This window comes from Brachionichthys hirsutus, chromosome 24 (assembly GCF_040956055.1).
Source record: "Brachionichthys hirsutus isolate HB-005 chromosome 24, CSIRO-AGI_Bhir_v1, whole genome shotgun sequence".
In the NCBI taxonomy this organism is placed as follows: Eukaryota; Metazoa; Chordata; class Actinopteri; order Lophiiformes; family Brachionichthyidae; genus Brachionichthys; species Brachionichthys hirsutus.
The window spans coordinates 4,442,879-4,462,696 of record NC_090920.1 but is presented as its reverse complement, the minus strand read 5'-3'; the positions used below and the strand labels follow the sequence as shown (position 1 = coordinate 4,462,696).

The following is a 19,818-nucleotide window of genomic DNA, read 5'->3' as shown; positions in this document are numbered from 1 at the left end:
TCTTTAATTTGGTAGGTTCGGTGTTTGCATAGTCATTGTATAGAATATTCTGTGGGGCTTGGAAAATTATAGGTGATCTGAGCCTTTGTGGATCCAGAGGTTGTTTTCCCTGTTTCTGCTCCCTGGAGGTGACAAAGAATCGAGGCGACGCCGCTCTGTGTTTGTGTATTACTCAGGAAGGACTTTCTGCGGAACACGGGACACGGCTTTTTATTTTGGCAAGACTTCGAATAAAACATCATCTCTGAGCAGCCGGAACAGAGGGGGGGGGGGGGGGGGCAGACTCGCTCGGCGTGTTCCAGGGTGCCTTTGACCTTTTGCAGTTCAGTCCCATTTTTATCTCACAGCAGGCATGCACAATATGTCTTTCACGCCACTCTGGGCTCTCCGCACCTTATCAGCAAGAACGAAGAATAATGGTGCAAAAAGCTCTCTGTTTGAGATTGATAAAGGAAAAGAGACAACCCCCCCCCCCCCCCTTCCATCAAACACTCGGGCTTATCTGAGACGCTTGTCTCGAGAGGTGGTGGTCGGATAGTGGCGTTTGGCCTCAGAGCCATCCTGTCTGGAGGAGATGCATTCAGGGCACCTCAGTCCGACTTACTTATGAAACATCCGATTCCGGGGATGGATGGTAGGAACACACTTTATTTTCCTGATGAAAGAAGAGACTTTAATCTTTCATTCTGTGTTTGCATAGTCATAGTAAAGAATATTCTGTGGGGCTTGGAACATCGAAAAATGAGCAAAAACTGGGGCAATATTGAATATGCAAATATGCAAATAATAAAGTAATAGTTAATCAAATCGAATTTAATCACAGCCTTAATGATGATGATGTTAAACTCGGAGAGACTCTGATGCCTTGTTTTAAAAGGCCTTGTTTTCTAAATGTGCCTTTCTTTTCTGTGTACCGTATTTTCACGACCTTATGGCGCACCTGGTGATTCGGTGCAGTCTCATTAACAGCTGATTTTTCGGTATTTCAAACATACAAAGGGCGCGCGGATCAAAAGGCGCCGGCATGATAGGTGCGCAAAATAAAGCAGGAGCAAAACTGAGCTTGGTACTCACATCTTTAATCGTCATCAATCAAACAAGCATACTGGTGCGCGTTTTAAGAAATAGAGCCGGAGCAAAACAGAGTCATTAATCAAACCCATCAAAGTCCTCATCCTCTGTTTCTGTAGTGAACAGCTGCGCTAGATCTCCGTCAAACATGCCGGCCTCTTTCTTCATTGCCGTCACTTTCCGTGCGGCGGCGTCGGCGCCTCGGAAATGATGCGAACAACAATGCTAGCAGACAGTTAGCCGAAGCAGCTACAATCCAGTCAAACTGTGGCGCTGCGCTGCCTTCCACTCTGAGTGAAACTGTGGTCTCCTTCTGTCGTCCAGCGCTCCCACGCAGCCCGCAGTTTAACGTTGAACGGCTGGAGTTCTTTGGTTAATCCACCGGGGATGACGATGTTAAGCTAGCTTGCTAGTTAGCCCGTTAGCGCGTTAGCGCGTTAGCTAGCTTCACTCCGGTCTAGACCGTATCGGTGAGATCGGCCCGCACGGAGTCGCAGATCTCAGGGGCTGAGTTGCTGCAAGTCGTCTTCTTGCTTCCTCCTCTTCCTCCATTGATTCATTAATGCTGGATTCTCTCTCCGCTGCTCTATTCCCGTATTCTGCTGCGGGACCGGCAGCCACTTCCGTCAACACGCCATAATAGTTTACTGTGGTGGAGCGCGTCGCGTATCACTCCGCCAGGCGCCTGACTGAGTCCGCCTTACAACAACAAATAGGCCGCGCGGACCAATGGACGCGCTGCACATTTTGAAAAAAATCTAAGACTTTTAGGTGCGTCCTATGGGTGTGAAAATACGGTAATTTAATAAATGCAAAAAATAAAAAATGATAAAATATCGAGAAATGAAGACGAATGGAAAAACACGACAAATTAAAAGCACCGTGACTCGTGTGTTACAACAAAAGGCAAAGTAACAAATGGATGGTTTCTCTTTTGTCGCCTTGATTTGTCATTTGTTGTTACGTTTGGAATAGCACCAGCTCTGTGTGTGTGTGTGTGTGTGTGTGTGTGTGTGTGTCTTTGTGTGTTTGTGTGTGCGTGCGAGGTGGCTCCTTTTGCCTTTTTCACCTTTCTTTTTTGAGGCATCGATCCAAATATTGCGAGGATCGCATTTCTTTTCACTCTGGTTATGAGACATCTGTCCTTTAGATCGCGCGTGCATCACTGGCGTTCCGTGTTTACGTCATTAAAGTCTTGCAGCACGTCTTGCTCAATCCTTCAGGATGAAATTCTCCTCCAGAGGAGCTCCAGCGGCCTCGTGGCGGACGGCGGGCTATGCTTTCCCAGCTAAGGGAATGCAAGCACAAACGTTAAACGTCTAAATCAAACACATCTTTATTCCACTCAGGCTGCAGACAGTCTGAAAAAAGGAAGCAGGCGGAAGCATGAATGCTAATAGCGCCTTCTCTGCTTTGCATTGCTAATGCGGTCAGAAAGCCTTAAAAGTTGAAATGAACTTCAGCGCGCAAATGAAATAATCTCAATCTTTGATGAGATTTTTTTTTAAATGCTTGCGTTACACATTCTATCCTGATTAAATAAGGCCTGGTGTGGAGAAATGTGATGATTTGTTTAATCCAGAAGAGACTCGCGTCGCAAGGAAGGGCATAATGGAAGGAGTAGATTTTGGACATGATGAATTACCGCCGCCAAGGAGGCTATGCAATCGCCGGCGCTGGTCGGTCTGTTAGCAAGATAACTCAACATTTTGGTGATGCTCCAGAACAGATCCTGGATTCTGGGTCTGGAAATTTGGTGGCAACACTGTGTAAAAGGATCTAAGGATCTAGATCCAGAAGAATCCGGATTTACTGAAAGTGTGCTTTCTGTGAATAACTTCTAAACAAATAATGATGTCAAGGTGAATCCAGTGGCTAAAGGTTTGCTTTCATGGTAAAGGAATAAAAATACTGAGGCGGTTTGCAGCATAGCGTGAAGCGAGTGGGATGGGGGGGACCGGCACCTCTAAATCCGAGGCCATGCATGCAATGCACACAGTATTTCAGTGGAAAGACCTGAACAAATCACATTGGTAGATTTGTGACATAATTGTGGTATTTTAACTGCTCTTGCAGATTGACAAGGGATCGGGAATCGTAGCTTTTTTTAATTACACGGGGGGGTGGGAAAGCATGTTACTTAATTTGTGAGTAAAAAGTAATACTTTCCAGAATAATTATCATGAGAGGATACATAAGTTCACCTATACATCTGTGTTTTACACATTTCTACCATTAAATGTACTAAATAAAGCTTTACTTGATTTGGATGCTCCTAAATCACAGACTGGGGGTCGAGTTCACGCAATGTTTTCTTTAGACGACGCCTATCCTCAGATTTTATTGCGTTAATATCCAGTCGTTCACTTTCACCGGCTTTTTTGGTCAATCGTCGCGCTGCCGATCTCAGTAAACATCTCCTCATTCAGGAAGTATTCGGATTCTACATTCAGAATCAGGATTAGAATCGGAATGTCAGAAATACCTCTAATAACATAAAAAATATATATTTAGCATTAATTTATCTCATTATTTCAGAAAAACGGAAAAAAATACCTCCAAAAACAGGAAAGAAAGGATTTATCTCATTAATTCATAAATTCAGGAAAACCGAAACTTTTTTTTCTTCAGTGAATGCAATAAGCTTCCGTACCTTTCTTCTCGCCTGTCATTGCTTTTATTTTGAAAGTCCCGACCGGATGTTGGTTGGACTTCCTGCCGGATGTGGACAGGAAAGCGCTGCCAGGTGGGGTCTGTTGTTGCCGAGTTAACAATTAAGAGAACCGGGTCGGAGAGAGTCGGGGACGCCGTAGAATCGCCTGAATTAAAGCGGGTTGGCTCTTTTATTCCGGGCGGGCGGACTTCCGCCTCCGGAGCTCCTCTTCCGCTCCGCCTTTTGTTGTTATTCTGCGTCGCTCCGTAGCTAACTATGGCTTGCTAGCTAATGCTACATGCTAGCGCTACACCTGCCACCAGCAAGTCTTGTCTTCGTTTCTCATGGCTCTTAAGTAATCGAGCTTTTCGAGTTTCGCTGCTTTTCTCTCCGATGTAGACGCCGAAACGAGCCTGCGTTGCCCCCCCCCCCCCCGCCCCGGAGACAAAGAAGATGAACCGATAGCTCCAGCATCCCAGACATGGACTGTTTGCCCCCCGCTGGATATTTCTAAACTCGCAGAATCAGAATAATAATATTTATTTATGTTTTTAAAAAATGGCGTCCCCCAAAGCGAAGGCCGGTGTCAACAGTGAGACCCACTCCCCGAGAGAAAGTCGAGGCCACGCCGGAGAAGCGTCGCCGAAGACCCGGATGTACAGTCTGGATGAACTGGAGACCATCGCTACAGTCGGTGAGTCACAAAACCCGGCGGCTGCGAATCACGACACGGAGCGGGTCGTGATTTGCCACCCGAAGAGTTTACGGTTTGTTGTTTGTCTGAGGAAAGGTGGTAAATGTTTGTGTTTATTTTTCCCTCAAAGGGCAGAGTTTGTTTGATGAAGCTTGATGACTAATTTAGATCACATTAAATTTTGCTACAAAAATAGAACCAATATCTGTTTTTTTTCCTGTTTATTTACGATGTAGGCTTTAAAAAAAAAAAATTGTTCCTTCACTGATTAAATGATCAATCATTTCACACAAGACGACGTGTCTTCAGATGGATTAGTCGTCTCCTTGGAGACACTTTGGGAACTCCTCTGTGAGAGATGACTTGTAAATAGTTGAGCAAGAGTTCCGTCGGTTGTTCGCAGCAGATCGACGGATGTTTGAAACGCTCGTCTGGCGCGGGCGACAGGGGAGGGTCTTAAGTTCTGTCGGGACAAAGTCTGCATTTGATGCCGTTTGTAGAGCGTCATCTGATCTGATTGATTATTTAGACATCTTCCGAGATGAATTATTTTTAAAAGTTTACCTTTTATTTATGGGAACATTTCGTTTCGCTGGAGCTAAACTAAGTTGTTAAAGCTGGAGAAGCCAGTTGTTGTGGTTCTTTGGAGTCGGGTTGTTGCTAGGGAGACGGATATCTGGAGCAGATGTCGGCCGCCACCACAGATTAGAAGAAGAAAAAACTGCATTTCCTGATTGCTGTGAAATCCATCAAACCAGTATTTACTCATTATTGAGTAAACAGCATCTCACCTGACCAAATAAACAAAGTACACAGATGTATATATATAACTATTCCCCATTGCAGGCGAAGGCTTGGAAATCTTAACAAATACTTCAAATGACTCCTGTGAACGTTTTTTTTCGCGGCTTCAGGGTTCTCATTATCTTTCGACAGCTAGTGGCAGTTTGACATTGAACCGACCAATCAGATGAAAGCGTTGCCACATTGGGTCACATTTCATCGGATGCGCACAGACATCGTGCACAGGCGCATTGGAGTACTCTCGTATTTGGTGATACTGAGATGTATGTCCTCATTGTGGTATAGATTTCCACATCGTATCTCCCATCCCGGCTGCGGGAGGAAAAGAATTTGAACTCGTATCAGGATATCAGCCCTTTATCAATACGTCACACAGCCCCAGCTGCCCCCCCCCCCTATCCCTTTGTCTTATCCTTCTGTCATTTGGGACATTTTGTCTTCATAAACATGGCTGCTGGCTGAGGTTTGTCCGTCACAATCTCTGCCCCCGTCCGGTTATTGTCTTTGAACTGTAATGACATTATTATCCATTCAACGCTGTCATTAGACGGCACCGTTGAACATTCTGGAATGTATTTATTTAGTGAACCCAAACCAGAAATAGGTTTTTTTTTTAATAGCTTCTTTTATTGTTAATGATACAGAGAAATGTGGAAGACGGCTCAAACGAACCAGACAAAACATTATAAGTAAATCTTATATTTACTTATAAAATCTGGATATTTTCTCAGGACAGGTATCCGGATCGCTTTCAGAATGTAATGCGATCTAAGTGAGACCAAGACCCTTCTTCAGGATTTCTTTTTCATCCAGATCCATCCAGCAGTTTTTCTGTAATCCTGCTAAAACGCCGTAAAAGCGATTAGCTCAGCAGGGGTAGAGTACAGGCGTCTAAATATACTAACTACGGATGGTGGGGGCGCACCCGGCCGCAGCACCAGCACCACCTGCTGGTCAAAGTCAGTCTCTTCGGCCGGAGCACCGGCGGTGGTTCCCGGTAACGGTGGTGCTTTCTTACCGTGGATAGAGGGTTAAGGCGCGCTTTGAAATAACCGGATGTAAATGTGAACAGCATTAAAACCCGGAGGCTACTCAGAGCCCAGTCCAGTCCGAGTCCTCGGCAGCGGACAGGACTCCAGGGAGGGCGGGCTGATCATGAGAGGGCAGGTGGCGATGAAACTGCATCCCTCCAACCTCTTCTCATGAATAGCAGCCTGACTTCGCTGATGATCTCACGCTGTGCACTTTATGAAGGGCGTCTAGATCAATAATATGCATTAAGCTGCACCAGGGCGGCAAAGCCTGGGCTGTAATGCCTGTCAAGGGGAGGCGTGCTGTTCGGAAGGAGCCCCCCAAGCCTATGGGGTCCAACGTCCGGTTTATGAAGACGTTTAGTCTAATAAGAAAGATTTACTGCTTGAAACAAATCGGCCAAAGTTGTTTACCTGCCTGCTGTTGTTTAATCGCCACTGAAATCAAGAAGTGCAGCTTTAGATCTCTGTGCCGCCTGTTTCAGCGACCCCCCCCCCCCCCCCCAACATGGTCTTTAGGAATTTGTTAGCTGTGGCGCATCTCGTACAGCAGATAGTGTACGAGATGACGCCACGGCATGCGTTACCCTACGCCCCCAGAAATGGAGCAGGTGGAAGGGGAGTCGGGGATCACCCAGTCTCTAGAGAGGGTGAACATCCTGTCTGAAATGAACTGGACACTCAGTTGAGTCTCGCTGTCGCTCTGGTTTGGTGCCTGTTCGGGTTCTGATAACAATCTTGCCTCAGGAAAAACGGAAGAAGCTGTTTCATTTTCCATTCGTGTCTGTGTTCAGGGGGAGGTTCAATAAGGTGAATGCTACACTGGTATAGCATTAGCATTAGGTTCGATAGCTGGCAGCTCTGACTGTCATCATCCAAATTGAGGGGTTCTCTTTGTCTTGCCTTTGCTGTGGAAGTCCACTTTCACACCTGCTTGAACCGGCGTTCGATCTCAATCCCTATTGGTGACCCCTTAGATCGGGGGTGTCTCCTTGGGCCACATCAGCATTATGGCTGCCCTCAAAGGGCCAGTTGTAAATGTAACATCGTGTAAATGTAACTAAATGTAATGTAAATAAAATGTAACTACTCCTTAACATGCTGCTAAATAACTATTTACTACATACTTAATTAAATTATAAATATTACATATGCAATTGCATAGTTCTAAAAATATATCGATACCTTACTGCTGTAAAAATATCCGTATTATGTAATCGCCAGCGTCTCTGTAATTTGTTCTTCAATATCTCCATTGATTATCGATCGATATTTAGGGAATTTAACAGTCATGTAGGGTGGGGGGGGGGGGGGCTCTATCTCACCACTGAATATCATCTGGGTCGGATCCAGAATGGAGTCAGCAACAGATATTTAATTTTAACATTAAAACCATTTGCAGATTAAAAATCAGTTACAAATACACGTCGACTCTGATTCAGCATTTTACAAAAACAAATGTCTGCACAAAGCTCTTGCGGGCCACAAAAAATGACGCGGCGGGCCACATTGGCCCCCGGGCCTTGAGTTTGACACATATGCTTTAGATAGATAGATACATTCCAGGTCTTCAGCATAGACAAACATCAGGACTTGTGTTCCTGAGGTTCCTGTGTGCGCGACGGTTAGTCAAAATCAGTTTTTGTTGAGGCTGGCGCGTTTCGTCTCCAGTGAAAGTGTAATTTTATCATTACAAAGGCTCAAAGGCTCATTCACTTCATGATTATTGGAATCAATTTCACAATCGAGCCTGGCTGGTGAGAATCCTGGAGTTGTTCTTGTTTCCGTCGGCGCCGAGTAATCGGCTGCTCTGCCATTGCGAAGGGCCGAGTGAAGATGATGCTATTCGAGTGAACGGCGGCTTGTTTGCTGAAACGATCCTTCGCTCGACGGCTGAAGTCTCTGTTTGTGGTTTGTCATTCCGAGGAGTTCGTTGCGGCTTTCGCTTCATCTTCCTGGCCTTAGCCATCCCGACCGTAGAAAAGCCCAAAGAGAGAGAGAGAGAGAGACGTGTTTGTGTTGCTATAGCAACACCAATAGGCGTGAGCCAAAGGTTCGTTGTCGGTAAAGCACAGGAACGAGACGGCCGGCATTTCATTCAGAAGTTGCGGCAGCTCCAACGTCGCCATCGTGGAAGACGTTATCGCGCCACTCATCGTCTCCCTCGCTGCAGGAATGAAGAGTCTGTGTCTTTCAGAAGAAAACAACAAAGAGCTGGGGGGGGGGGCAACACGAGGCCTCACAAACGAGTCCTTGTTGTCCCTGGAGGTGGTTTATTTTTCTGTCCTGAGCCCTTCCTGCTCATTACGTCTAGTCTGACTTACAGAATGTGCATTCAGCCTGCTTCAGGATCCAAATCCCTTTCATCTAAGCGGAAAAAGAAGCTAAATTAGCATTAAAAATGGCCGACTCGGGTTCATTGTTCCCCTCCCCCCGAGGAGTCCTGTCATCGTGGTTGCTCCTAACCCGTCTCCCGCGTCTCTCCCCTCCATCCCAGGCACGGGGACGTTTGGCCGCGTCTTCCTGGTCAAGGATAAGAAGAGCCGGGCCTTCTACGCCCTGAAGCAGATGAAGATCCCGGACGTGATCCGCCTGAAGCAGGAGCAGCACGTCCACAACGAGAAGGAGGTGCTGACAGAGGTCAACCACCCGTTCCTCATCCGGCTGTGAGTGCAGTCCCTGGTCTGGGCCTCAAATACACGTAGAGAGAGAGAGAGAGATGTGGGTCCACCGGGGCAGCATCTCTAATGAAAAGGGGGGGGTCAAAGGTCGGCGTCTGGTTGTGCATTCTGACACCTTCATTCCAATTAGAACCAGTGATCGATGCCTCTAATGCATTTAATAACACACGGTTTAAAGCCCCAAGGAGGCATAAACGCTGCCCTCACATGGATGGGGGGGGGGGGGGGGGGGGCGGGCGTATGTCACGCAGGTGCAACGTGAAATCTGGAGCATTGGTTGATTCATTACGGGCGCCGCACCGGCACCACCTGCTGGTCAAAGTCGGTGTCTTTCACCGGTTCGCCGTAACGGTGGTGCTTTATTACCGTAAAACCGGGCGTCGACGGGAGTAGCACCGGCGCTACGGTCGTGGGTAGAGGGTGAACCGCCCTATTGGCAAAAGTTCCAAATGTAATCATTTAAGTCATTTAGGATTGTCCAGAATTGTGGAGAATTTTGGATTCCTTCTCCCCGGAAGATAAAGATATGGCAAAGCGCGTTTGTTTGCCTACAAATCGGTTGAAGATTTAAAACGCCTTCTCCTTGTTAAATGGAATTGATTACCGTATTAAAGCTGTGTATTTCATTCTGTCAATATTTTAAACAAACCTGACCGTTTGTGAGAGAGAGTTTAGTGATCGTGTTTGTGGGGCCGCAGCCAGCCCGAGACGACGCTGGAGCCTCCTCCATCTTGATCAGCGGCAGCGCTCTCGTCTTTTAATTCCCCCGAAGTGCCCTTAAAGCTGAAATAGCTGTTGCTGCTCCAGATCGCATGGGGGGGGGGGGGGGGGGGTAAAGAAGTCTGAGGTGGCTACGGCCTCTCGTTTCATCTGATTTTCGTCAACTTCAACACGTTTGTGTGTTTTGTGTTGTGCGTTTATTTAACGCTTCCCTGCGCGGTTGTCGGGCAGGTTCTGGACGCACCACGACGAGCGCTTCCTCTACATGCTGATGGACTACGTGCCCGGCGGCGAGCTGTTCAGCTACCTGCGCAGCCGCGGGCGCTTCAGCAACGCCGTCGGCCTCTTCTATACCTCTGAGATTGTGTGCGCCATCGAGTACCTCCACTCCAAAGAAATCGTGTACCGCGACCTGAAGCCCGAGAACATCCTGCTGGACGGCGAAGGACACACCCGACTCACCGACTTCGGCTTCGCCAAGAAGCTTTCCGACAGGTGACTGAAACGATGTGACCGATTCTCTCGGGTCGTCCGTGGGAGGAGATGATGCGTGTGAGGAGCCTCGGGACGCGCCAACGGTCCGTTTAAACGGTCACGAGTCCACCACGGAGAGTCTGTGATGTGTTCTCTCTCTCTCTCTCTCTCTCTCTCTCTCTCTAACCCAGCCGGTCAGACATATGGCCGTCTACCATGAGCCTTAGGTTCTGTCCAAGGTTTCTGCCTGTTGGGTTCTGTCTTTCCCTGCTGCTCCTGTAAATTGCCCCTGAGATGACTTCCTGTTGTGGTCTGGTGCTACAGAAATAAAATAGAATTTAATTTAATTTTAAAAGACCCTCACTTTGTTTATCTGTTTGATATGATTTTCCAAAAAAAACTCTCCAAAGGATCTAAAAGCTTTTCGTGTTTTCGGGGTTCCTCGGATGTTTTCAGCTCATTGGGGTTTGACTGGCTGCAGGACGTCTTTAGAATCCGATTCGGTTTGGATTTGTTGGAAACGTCGGGATAAACCTGGAAGAAACACATTTAAGGCTCGTAACGGCGCGGCGGTCCGTCCCAAAAATCCTCCTTGGTTTGTAGGATAGTGCCTGAAATCCTTTTGCTGACGGCAGATCAGAGTACTACGAACACTTGCCCTTCACCTAGGAGTGTTAGCACGCGTAGCATACAGCGGTGTCTTTATGACAGCCATGCTTGTTTCTATTCTTATCGTTGTGTCGGGGAAACGGGTAGAACTTGAAATCCATGTCTTCTCTGTCGGCGATTATCTTGGCCCGCTGCCCCCCGGTGTCTGCGTGTTTGGAGTCACAGAAATGGGCAGGATGCTCATTTCTTGTGGGAATTCGCGGACGTCCTCCCGGACTCTGAGGGGGCCGTGCCACTGAAGGACAAATGTCCCCCAAGTGGATGTCATTTAGTCTGAATTAGATCAGCAGTTGCCCGAGGCCTCCAGGCGACCCCGGAGAAGAGACCGCTTTTATATCGGCGCTGCAGCCTCCACTCGCCGCCGCCGTGTTGACCCCTGCTGACATGTAAACATAATGGAGTAAGATTACACTTTCCCTCAGACTGGGAGCGTAAAACGGGTGGGGGGGGGGGGGGGGGGGGGGGCGCTCTCATGTTCAAGTGACTCACTTATATAAATGGAGGCCTGCTGAATAGCCTGGGAAAGTAGGAAGACAACTGCCGGGTCCTCCCCCATGCGGCCACAGTGCCCCCTGCTGGCAGACATGCTCATCACCACATTGAAGAGCGCGACCGTCTGCCCCCCCCCCCCCCCATGCTTTATACCCCTCTGGCATTCGCAACCTCTGCCACGACTAACATCATTTACATACAAATAATCATCACCATGGCAACTGGCCAAAGAAAGTCATTACACAGGCAGTATCGGTGATAGATAGATAGGGGGGCGGGGGGGGGGGGGGCATTAGATGATAAGTGGGTTTCACAGAGCAACGTGTTCGTCGTATCAATCAGCCGCTCTGCCTTGGACTTCCTGTTGTTGTTGACTCTCATCCTTTACTGTTGGTCCCGTGGGGGGGGGGGGGGTCCACGGGGGCCGGTCCCAGCGGACTCTCGGTCCTGTGTCCGCGCCTCGTATCGTCACGGTGAGGTCAGCCAGATGACCTCACCGCTAGGCGTCGTCTCCCCTCGACTACGCCGGCTACTCAAGCTGCTATCGAGGAGGAAGCCCTTCGTTCTGTCGGTACGCAGGCGGGAGTTTTAAACGTTGCATATTAATGTGTGTGGTTTACGGGACGGCGCTGTAAGCATCAGCGTGCAGCTCTCGCTACTATACTGGCAGATTTGATCAATCATGTCATCGGCAAGTCCAGAAAATGACAATCGATCGTCCAACAAAACATCCGATCGTCATCGTCCAAACATCGGAGAAGCTTCGGCCGCGGGACGTTTGGTTGCGTCTCGAGGCGCAGGCCGGACCTCTAGAACAAACGTGAGCGCTACCCTCTAACCTTTGTCCTCTTTTCAAAACCCGTCTCCTCAGGACCTGGACTCTGTGCGGCACGCCGGAGTACTTGGCTCCCGAAGTCATCCAAAGCAAAGGTCACTGCCGAGCGGTGGACTGGTGGGCTCTGGGCATCCTCGTCTTTGAAATGCTGGCTGGGTAAGTGCTGCACAGATAAGCCCTTTGAACACAGGGGGGGGGGGGGGGGGGCGCTCTCCTCCACGCGGTCGGACGAGGTTGTTCTGATGAGGAATCCAGACGCCACAATTAAATCCTCATTTATCCGGTGCGACGTGGGTCTGTGGAGACGGAACGGGGTGGGGGGGGGCTGCTGCAGAAAAAGTTAACTCAGACTGAGAGATCAGAGAAATATCTACAGAAAGAATACTCATGCACACACACACGCACACACACACACACACAGGTGAAAATCCCCTCTGAAGCTCAGACGGTGAACGCTTTGAACAAGCCCTCGTGACTGGAAAACAATTCAGAATAAAGCAATCGCAAAAAAAAAGAAGAAGCTGTGACGCAATGCCGAGCAGCCTCTCTGCAAGCAGAGAGACGAGAAGTGGCGCAGACGCACGCGCGGCTAAGGAACGCTTCGATGAATCGCCGTGTCGTCATCGGGGAATCCATTCATTGCGTTCTCATTAGAGCTGCGGGAGCCGTCGTCGACGGCGACGCCGATCCTCCCCTTCGAGAAGCGCGTCTTTTATCCTAATCTCCGTCAGTCGTAATGAACGATGACGTTTGGGCCCCCCGGAGGGTTGCGATCGGCTTCGGCATTGATCGGGGGGAGGGGGGAGGGGGGAGGTGGGATTCGATCAGCCTGCAGGTGATTTATGAAATCCAGTCGGTTTGACGAGATTTAATTTATTGATCTATTAAAGTCAGAACATATAATGCACATATTATACATATATATAGAGTGATGCAACCAGCTTTGTGACAATCTCCCAGCATGCATCTGGATTCTTTTGATTGGATGCTGACATGTCCAGTGTCAAACTAGAAAAGCACTCGGAGAGCGGGAACCTCCGCCAAGCAGCTCATTCCCCTCGTAAATTGGGTTTACGCCGTCCACACGGTGATCTGGATTGTCTTCAAAGGGTTCTAGATTGTTCTTGGTGTCTTTAGACACCAACCATGAAAAGTAAAAGTGAATTGGAGTTGATGTGTATTTTTAATCTTTTTAATCCATAAATGGAGTTTTAATGTTTAATATTTTTTTCCTGACCTCATTCTGGAGCAGATCCAGAAGACATTTTGCATGATTCATGTCGGACTGATTTTTGATAAATGACTTGAATCCGTATTTTACAAGATTTCTTTTATGTATTTTGAAGCCTCCGTTATGGGAAAATCCAATTATTATTTTTTGTATCCAGATGGGTAATCTGCATCGTAATCAAAACGTAACAGGATCTAAGTTAGACCAAGACCCTTCTTTATCATCGAAACCTCAAACACCTCCACCTTTTTACTGTTATATGTTTAAGTCAGTGAATCAGCCCCTCCTACAACTTTATCACATTTTGCGACCCAGATTTTCCACTAATGACAGTGGCGGCTTTGAAAAAGGAAAACTGGGAAGCAAAAAAAAAACAACCCAGAACGTTGTCTGTAGTGTTTCCAGACCGCCCCCATCCCGCAGACTCCAGACTCCAGGCGAGTGGCGTGTGACAAACTGGTGCGATTATGCGCCTGTCGGCTCCGAGCATTTGGAGGCTGGTCCCCCATTATGTAATTTGTGTGTAATGACTTGTCCAGGCCGGAGCAGAGGGACGAGCAGGAGGACTGGGAAAGCGTTCAGCGGAGTGCAGCGACGGAAAAGCCTTGTGGGTGGCAGAAATGTCAACACGCACACGCTAGATTGTGAAAATAGCTGTGAAAGTCTGCTCTGTCTGCACCACAAAGTTGTCCTACCCCCCCGCCCCCGTCTTCTAAACGGTGACCCTCCACAGGCGAATGCGGAATGCGTCGGAGCTCTTACCCACCTCGCCTGTTCTTCGCATCACGCCGTCTTTGTAGGACAAACACGTTCGTCTCTCTCCCCGCAGGTACCCGCCTTTCTTTGACGACAATCCGTTTGGTATCTATCAGAAGATTCTGGCGGGGAAACTGGAATTCCCACGTCACCTGGACATCTACGTCAAGTAGGTGCCGCACACCCGGCCGCGGCCAAAGGGTTTGCCGAGTCTGATGCGTACGTCCCCGAAAGGGAAGTCTCTTGGGTCAAGCTTATCAGCGTCCCTTTAATAAGAGGACAATGAGCTCCTTGGAGCTTTAAAAAAAAACGAGGTTGACCTGCATTCGATACTGACACGCCCAGGTAATTGGGACTGGTTCCGGCAACCGCCGAGACGTCCCATTAGACGAGCCGGAAGCCACAGGAATGTGTGAGATTACAGGGTGTGGGTGTGTGTCGGCACCCACCCCACTCGATCAGACCTGACACTGCGGCCCCAGAGAGTCCAGATAATGCTGCCGTTCTCTGTGTGGCGGTAGCGGCTAGCGTAGCCGTGCGTTTACCGGCGGAGTAAATGAACTAGCTGCTCGAAGGAGGTGTCCGATGGGTAAGGAGGTCCGTGACGTGTAGAGACAAGCAGCCGTTCAACCTCACGTTTTATGCCTATGAAGTCATCAAGCCCCCCCCCCCCCCCCCTCTGCTGCTTGTACGGTAAGGCTGGGGAGGAAGCCGGAGAGCCTGCGGGGTATTATCTGGAAACAAATGGACAGGGCCCGTCCACCGGGAAGGTCTTTCTTAGAAATTACCGAATAATGTCGTCGTTATTTTGTCTTGCGTGGAAACCATGCAAAAGGCGTCGATAAATATGGAAATAACCCAATTTTTCTGTGGCATATTACTCCAAAGGCATGCCTCTAAGCCCTGGAGGGTTTTAGTCAAACTGCTGAGTCGTCGACATTTCCCCTTCGGTATTCATGAGTCTCTTCAAAGCTCTGCGGATGTGAGATATGCTGCTTTCATCAAAGCGTGCTATGTTTGTCTCTGCCGATAACACTTTCTGGGACTGCGCTTAGCCAGTCGAGCGCCATCGTCATTCTCGTCTATATCACACACGCTCGGGTCCTTGTCTTCAGGAGACTGCTGGCTTCCTTCTGTTAAAAGGTTAATGGAGACACGACTCCGTTAGTCCTCATCACCTCTTGCAGGCCGACGAGGCATTTGTCATGTTTTTTTTTCTGACGGAGGATTCTCAGACTGTCTAGCAGTGGATGCACTGACGGTTTCTCTCTCTCTCCAGAGACCTCATCAAAAAGTTTCTGGCCATTGACCGGGCCAGGCGGCTAGGAAACATGAAGGTGAGTCGGTTAGACTTTGTGTCTCCCTGAACAGCTCATCGTATTTCACCCCTTCAGGAGGTGGTTTGACATCGAGACTGTGAGGATCAGGTGGAAACAAACATTTCATGGTGCCGCACGGTCAGAAAGGACAGTCCTTTGATTTGCTTGGCTGTCCCCGATGAAACGGCAGACTTCGTCCTCGGCACCGAGTTGTAAAAGTGTTTACGTGACTCATAGTCAGACAACTTTGACCAAAGTAGAGTCTGAGATAGTTTGAAAGACTTCATAAGCTCCATCTGGATGTCGGGTTAGGAGCATATCTTCATCTTGATACACAGTTGATGGTTCTTTATAACTGTTGCGAACCCATTTTAATCCACGGGGTGAGACAAGACGGTTAGAACATCTCCGTATACATTTGGCAAACGCATGACGCCGTTCCTGACGCAACACTCGGCACTTATCTGGGCTTGAGACCGGGAGAAAGTGGCTATGCTACGTCAGCGCAAACCTTAAGCCTCTAGTAGGCAGAAAGATTTCATTCATTCATCTTTATATTTGTTTGACAAGAGAATAAAAAAAGTAATGTCACGACACTAAAGAGTCGGTCGAGACTGGATGGAGATCCAACGATTTCCCCGATGAAGGTCTTAGCAATCAAGGTGGGTTGGGTTCCATTTGGGGTTCTATGTTCTTAGTCTAGACATATGGCCGCCGACTGTGAGCCTTGGGTTCTGTCCAAGGTTTCTGCCTGTTAGAGGGAAGTTTTTCCTTGCCTCTGTCGCCAAAATGCTTGCTCTTGTGGGTCTTTCCCTGCTACTCCTGTAAAGTGCCTTGAGGTAATCTTTCTCTTGCGATCTGGCGCTACAGAAATAGAATTCTACTTTCCACTATATCCTGCACACTGAACCTTCACCGGTGAGTCCTATCGGAGCGGTGATCTTGTTGAAGCTTTCTTTACTAGGAGCACGGCTTCCCGCGCAAACTCAGCCGTGTCACGGGCAGGTGGTATGAATAGCTCGGGACAAAGAACCCATTCAGCGGGTCCATTTTCTGCAGTTTGACCCCCCCGTGGTAGCATTTATTGTCGGAACTCAATTATGTGCGGTGGGTCGTCCGAGCGAGTCAGTCTCTTTGACGGACGTCTTTGAGGTCGTTCCCGAGTTCCGACACGGCGATTGAAAGAATCTCTTTGAAGCAGAACCGACACACAAGAAGCTGAAAACATGGAGCATTCAATTCAGCCTCCAGGAGCTGCTAAACAAATAGTTCATTAAACCCAGAGATGAACTCCAAATAGTCCCAGACAAGGCGATATTCTAGTCGCGTCGCTCATTACCGTTCCCAGGATATAAAAGATTTCCAGATCCTACAGTATTTATATCTTAAAACTGTGGCTATTTCCACGTCAAATCGTCCATCTAAAAATAACTTGCCACAGCTTTTACATGACGAAAGCTGCAGGTGCTGCCGAGTCATCGTTAGAATCCTCGCAGCACACACGGGGTTAATGTCGGCGGGGTCGAGTAGAACCGGAATAAGCAGAAAAGCTGTTCTGTTTCAGAACGGTGCGGACGACGTGAAGAGGCACCGCTGGTTCAAGACCATCGACTGGGAGTCGGTTCCCCTGAGAAAACTCAAGGTGAGGAAACTTCTTCCAGCAGAGTACCTCTTTGAGTACCTGAACGTCACTAAATACTGCAAATGTCTTTCGTCCTTCCAGCCTCCCATAGTTCCGACAGTAACCCATGAGGGGGACACGTCCAACTTTGACGTGTACCCGGAGGACGACTGGAAGAAAGACCCCCCCGTGCCTCAGAAGGACTTGGAGATTTTTGAGAACTTCTGATCGCCGGGTTTTATTGACGACGCTGGTCGGAATGATAGATTTACTGTTACGTATCAAAAGCTGGGTGGGGGTGGGGGGGGGGCGTACATTCTATCTGTGCTGACGCCCACCCCCAAAGGCAAACTCAAAATAATTTATACTGTGACATGTCTCATATAACGGGATGATTTGCTTTTTATATTTTATATCTTTATTTATCTGACTTTCAGTCAAACTTTGCTGATTAAATGTTTTATTTTTTTCTGAGCCTGCATATGCAAAAACAAAAAACAACACGTGGTTACTTTAAAACCAAGAGACTGTTACTTTCTAATGTCAAAGAGAAGAATCAGGTCTTTTTTTAAACCTTAGATTTCTTTTTTAACGTTTACGCCGTTGTTTTTAACGTGACTCCAGACTGGTGCTGTACCTGTTAGCACGTTAGCGCGTTAGCATCCACCTCCTTCATCTGTATGCACTCGGAAGAGAACTTCCAATTGACTCGAGCGACGCCACGGGTTGTTGTGGAATTCAACAGCGATCCTGTCGATGAAACGTCTCCTTTTTTTATTTATACGTCTGGAGTATTAAAAAAAAAACGACAGCGGTTGCTGCAAACGGACTCGAGGGATGGGGGGGGGGGGACTTCATGTTGAGGATAAGATTAGCTGTTTGCACATGTAATAAAAGAAAAATGTGAGCTTCTGGAAGCAGTGTGGAGTGTGGTAAATCAGTATTCATCAGCACTCGATTTTGTATTTTCAGAGCAACAAAATACCTTTTTAAAATAAAAGCTTGTGTTTGGGATCCCAGTAAAAAAAAAAAGTGATCTTTTATATTTCCTAACGGTTCTCAAAGGTTTAAAAAAAACCTTTAGGAGCCGTTGTCGTGGAAGCGGGGATGCTTCTCGTCTCCGTGGCAACGTGGAAGAAGCAACTAGAAAGCAGCAGAGTTCAAACCTTTTTATAAAACAAAAAACCCGGAACAACGGGGAAGAAAAAACAACTAATTAGCATTATTAGCTCGATATTTCAGGATAGTCTAGAATCTAACTGAAGAACATTTCATAAGACTTCAAGTATATAAATGCTAATAAATTTGCACAACCTAAAATAGATTTTTGTGTGTTTAAAATAATTATTCTAGCTATTGACCTCCATTCAAAAATGACTGCTGATACGTCATGGTTCCCGATGTTTGGAACGGTTTTCCAGGAAAAGGAAGAGCTAAAAGATGCTTCAAATCTGCCTAGAACGGAATTCTAATGTGAAATCGGCACCAAGAAGAGCAATTCATCATTTCGCACATTGAATTCTCGACGATCCGAGATGGTTTTTTGACCAGAAAAGGAGTTAAATATTTGAATTGGTTCTCTGAAACCTCGGCTTCTTTACGTAAAAGGACAAGCCGAATAGGAATGTTGATATTCAATGGCCTAAAATGTGTTTTGACTGCAGGTTTGTAACACTTGGAGGCACCAAAGTCCAAAATTTTAATTGGTCCACATGGAACCTTCATGGAAATTCATTAGAATTAAAGGTTGCATGCATAAATATCTGCATTTTAGAGAGAATCCTGCTTGTTGCAGCTGAAGCGTCTTTAGCCCGATGGTGGAGGCGGCTGCCGTGAAAATGGGGCACTAAGCGCTCCTCATAAGGGGAGGATGTATTCCAGGTTCACAGCGTTGTGTTGAACTGGACTAAATCTGGATTCTCAAAGTGATCAGGTTTTTCTTCTCCCGCTGAAGTAATGATAATCTTCTGCATCTCTTTAAGTCTAGTCCCAGTTTTAACTATGGGGTGATGGTCAGCTCTGTGGGAGCCGGAGGAAGGACTTTGTGTTAATGTGCTTAACGCTGTGTTTCATGGGTCCAAGATGGGTCTTGGATAGATCTTAGATCCCATTAAATGTTGAGAGTGATCCGGAAACGTGTCTGTATTGAGGTTTCTGGAAGCACCGCCAGAACCGGAAATAATGATTTACGGTTTGGGACCGTAATTGGTTGGACAAACGTGTCTGAGCGCGACGGGGTCCGGAAGGACGTGGAGCAGGCGGGGGTGGGAAACGCTGCTTAATAGGTTTCACTGAGACCTCCGGTCTGTGATAAATGGGGCTTGTTGGACTCTTGTGGGGTGGGGTGGGGTGGGGTGGGGGGGGGGGGGGGGGGGGGGGGGGGTAAAGGCATTTTGTGCATAAGAGGCACTTCTGCAGCTTTGATGTCGAGAAACCATGTAAGGGTTGAAAAGACATGAAAGGGCAAACACCAGGGTACGCTTGTTTGCGTGTCCTATGGTACCTCTAATAACTGCGATGATGTCATCAGGACAGGTGGGGGGGGACCTCACCCTGTGCTACCCTTTGTTGGTGGCCCGCCCGGGCTGGACTAATGCTCACCTTGGATCCGTCAGACCCCCCCCCCAGGGGTCACGCAAGCTCGCTACCGTATTTAGTAGCTGAAGGTTTGCAGGTCGTTAAAGTAATGAATGAATGTTCTTGAAAGGCTCGCAGGCCGATGAAGGTTTGGTTGTTTTTTGTGTTTCTTGCGTGAAAAAGATTATGT

At 47.8% G+C, this 19,818-nt stretch overlaps 1 protein-coding gene across 1 annotated transcript; it reads left to right on the top strand.

Moving 5' to 3' along the window:
* Positions 1 to 3,800: 3,800 nt before the first annotated feature.
* Positions 3,801 to 17,855, top strand: prkx (protein kinase X-linked). The gene is made up of 8 exons (XM_068756226.1): positions 3,801 to 4,418; positions 8,751 to 8,919; positions 9,886 to 10,149; positions 12,161 to 12,280; positions 14,185 to 14,280; positions 15,391 to 15,448; positions 16,995 to 17,072; positions 17,154 to 17,855. The coding sequence occupies exons 1-8, from the start codon at positions 4,283 to 4,285 to the stop codon at positions 17,277 to 17,279; spliced, it is 1,047 nt and encodes a 348-aa protein (XP_068612327.1). The 5' UTR covers positions 3,801 to 4,282; the 3' UTR covers positions 17,280 to 17,855.
* Positions 17,856 to 19,818: the final 1,963 nt, after the last annotated feature.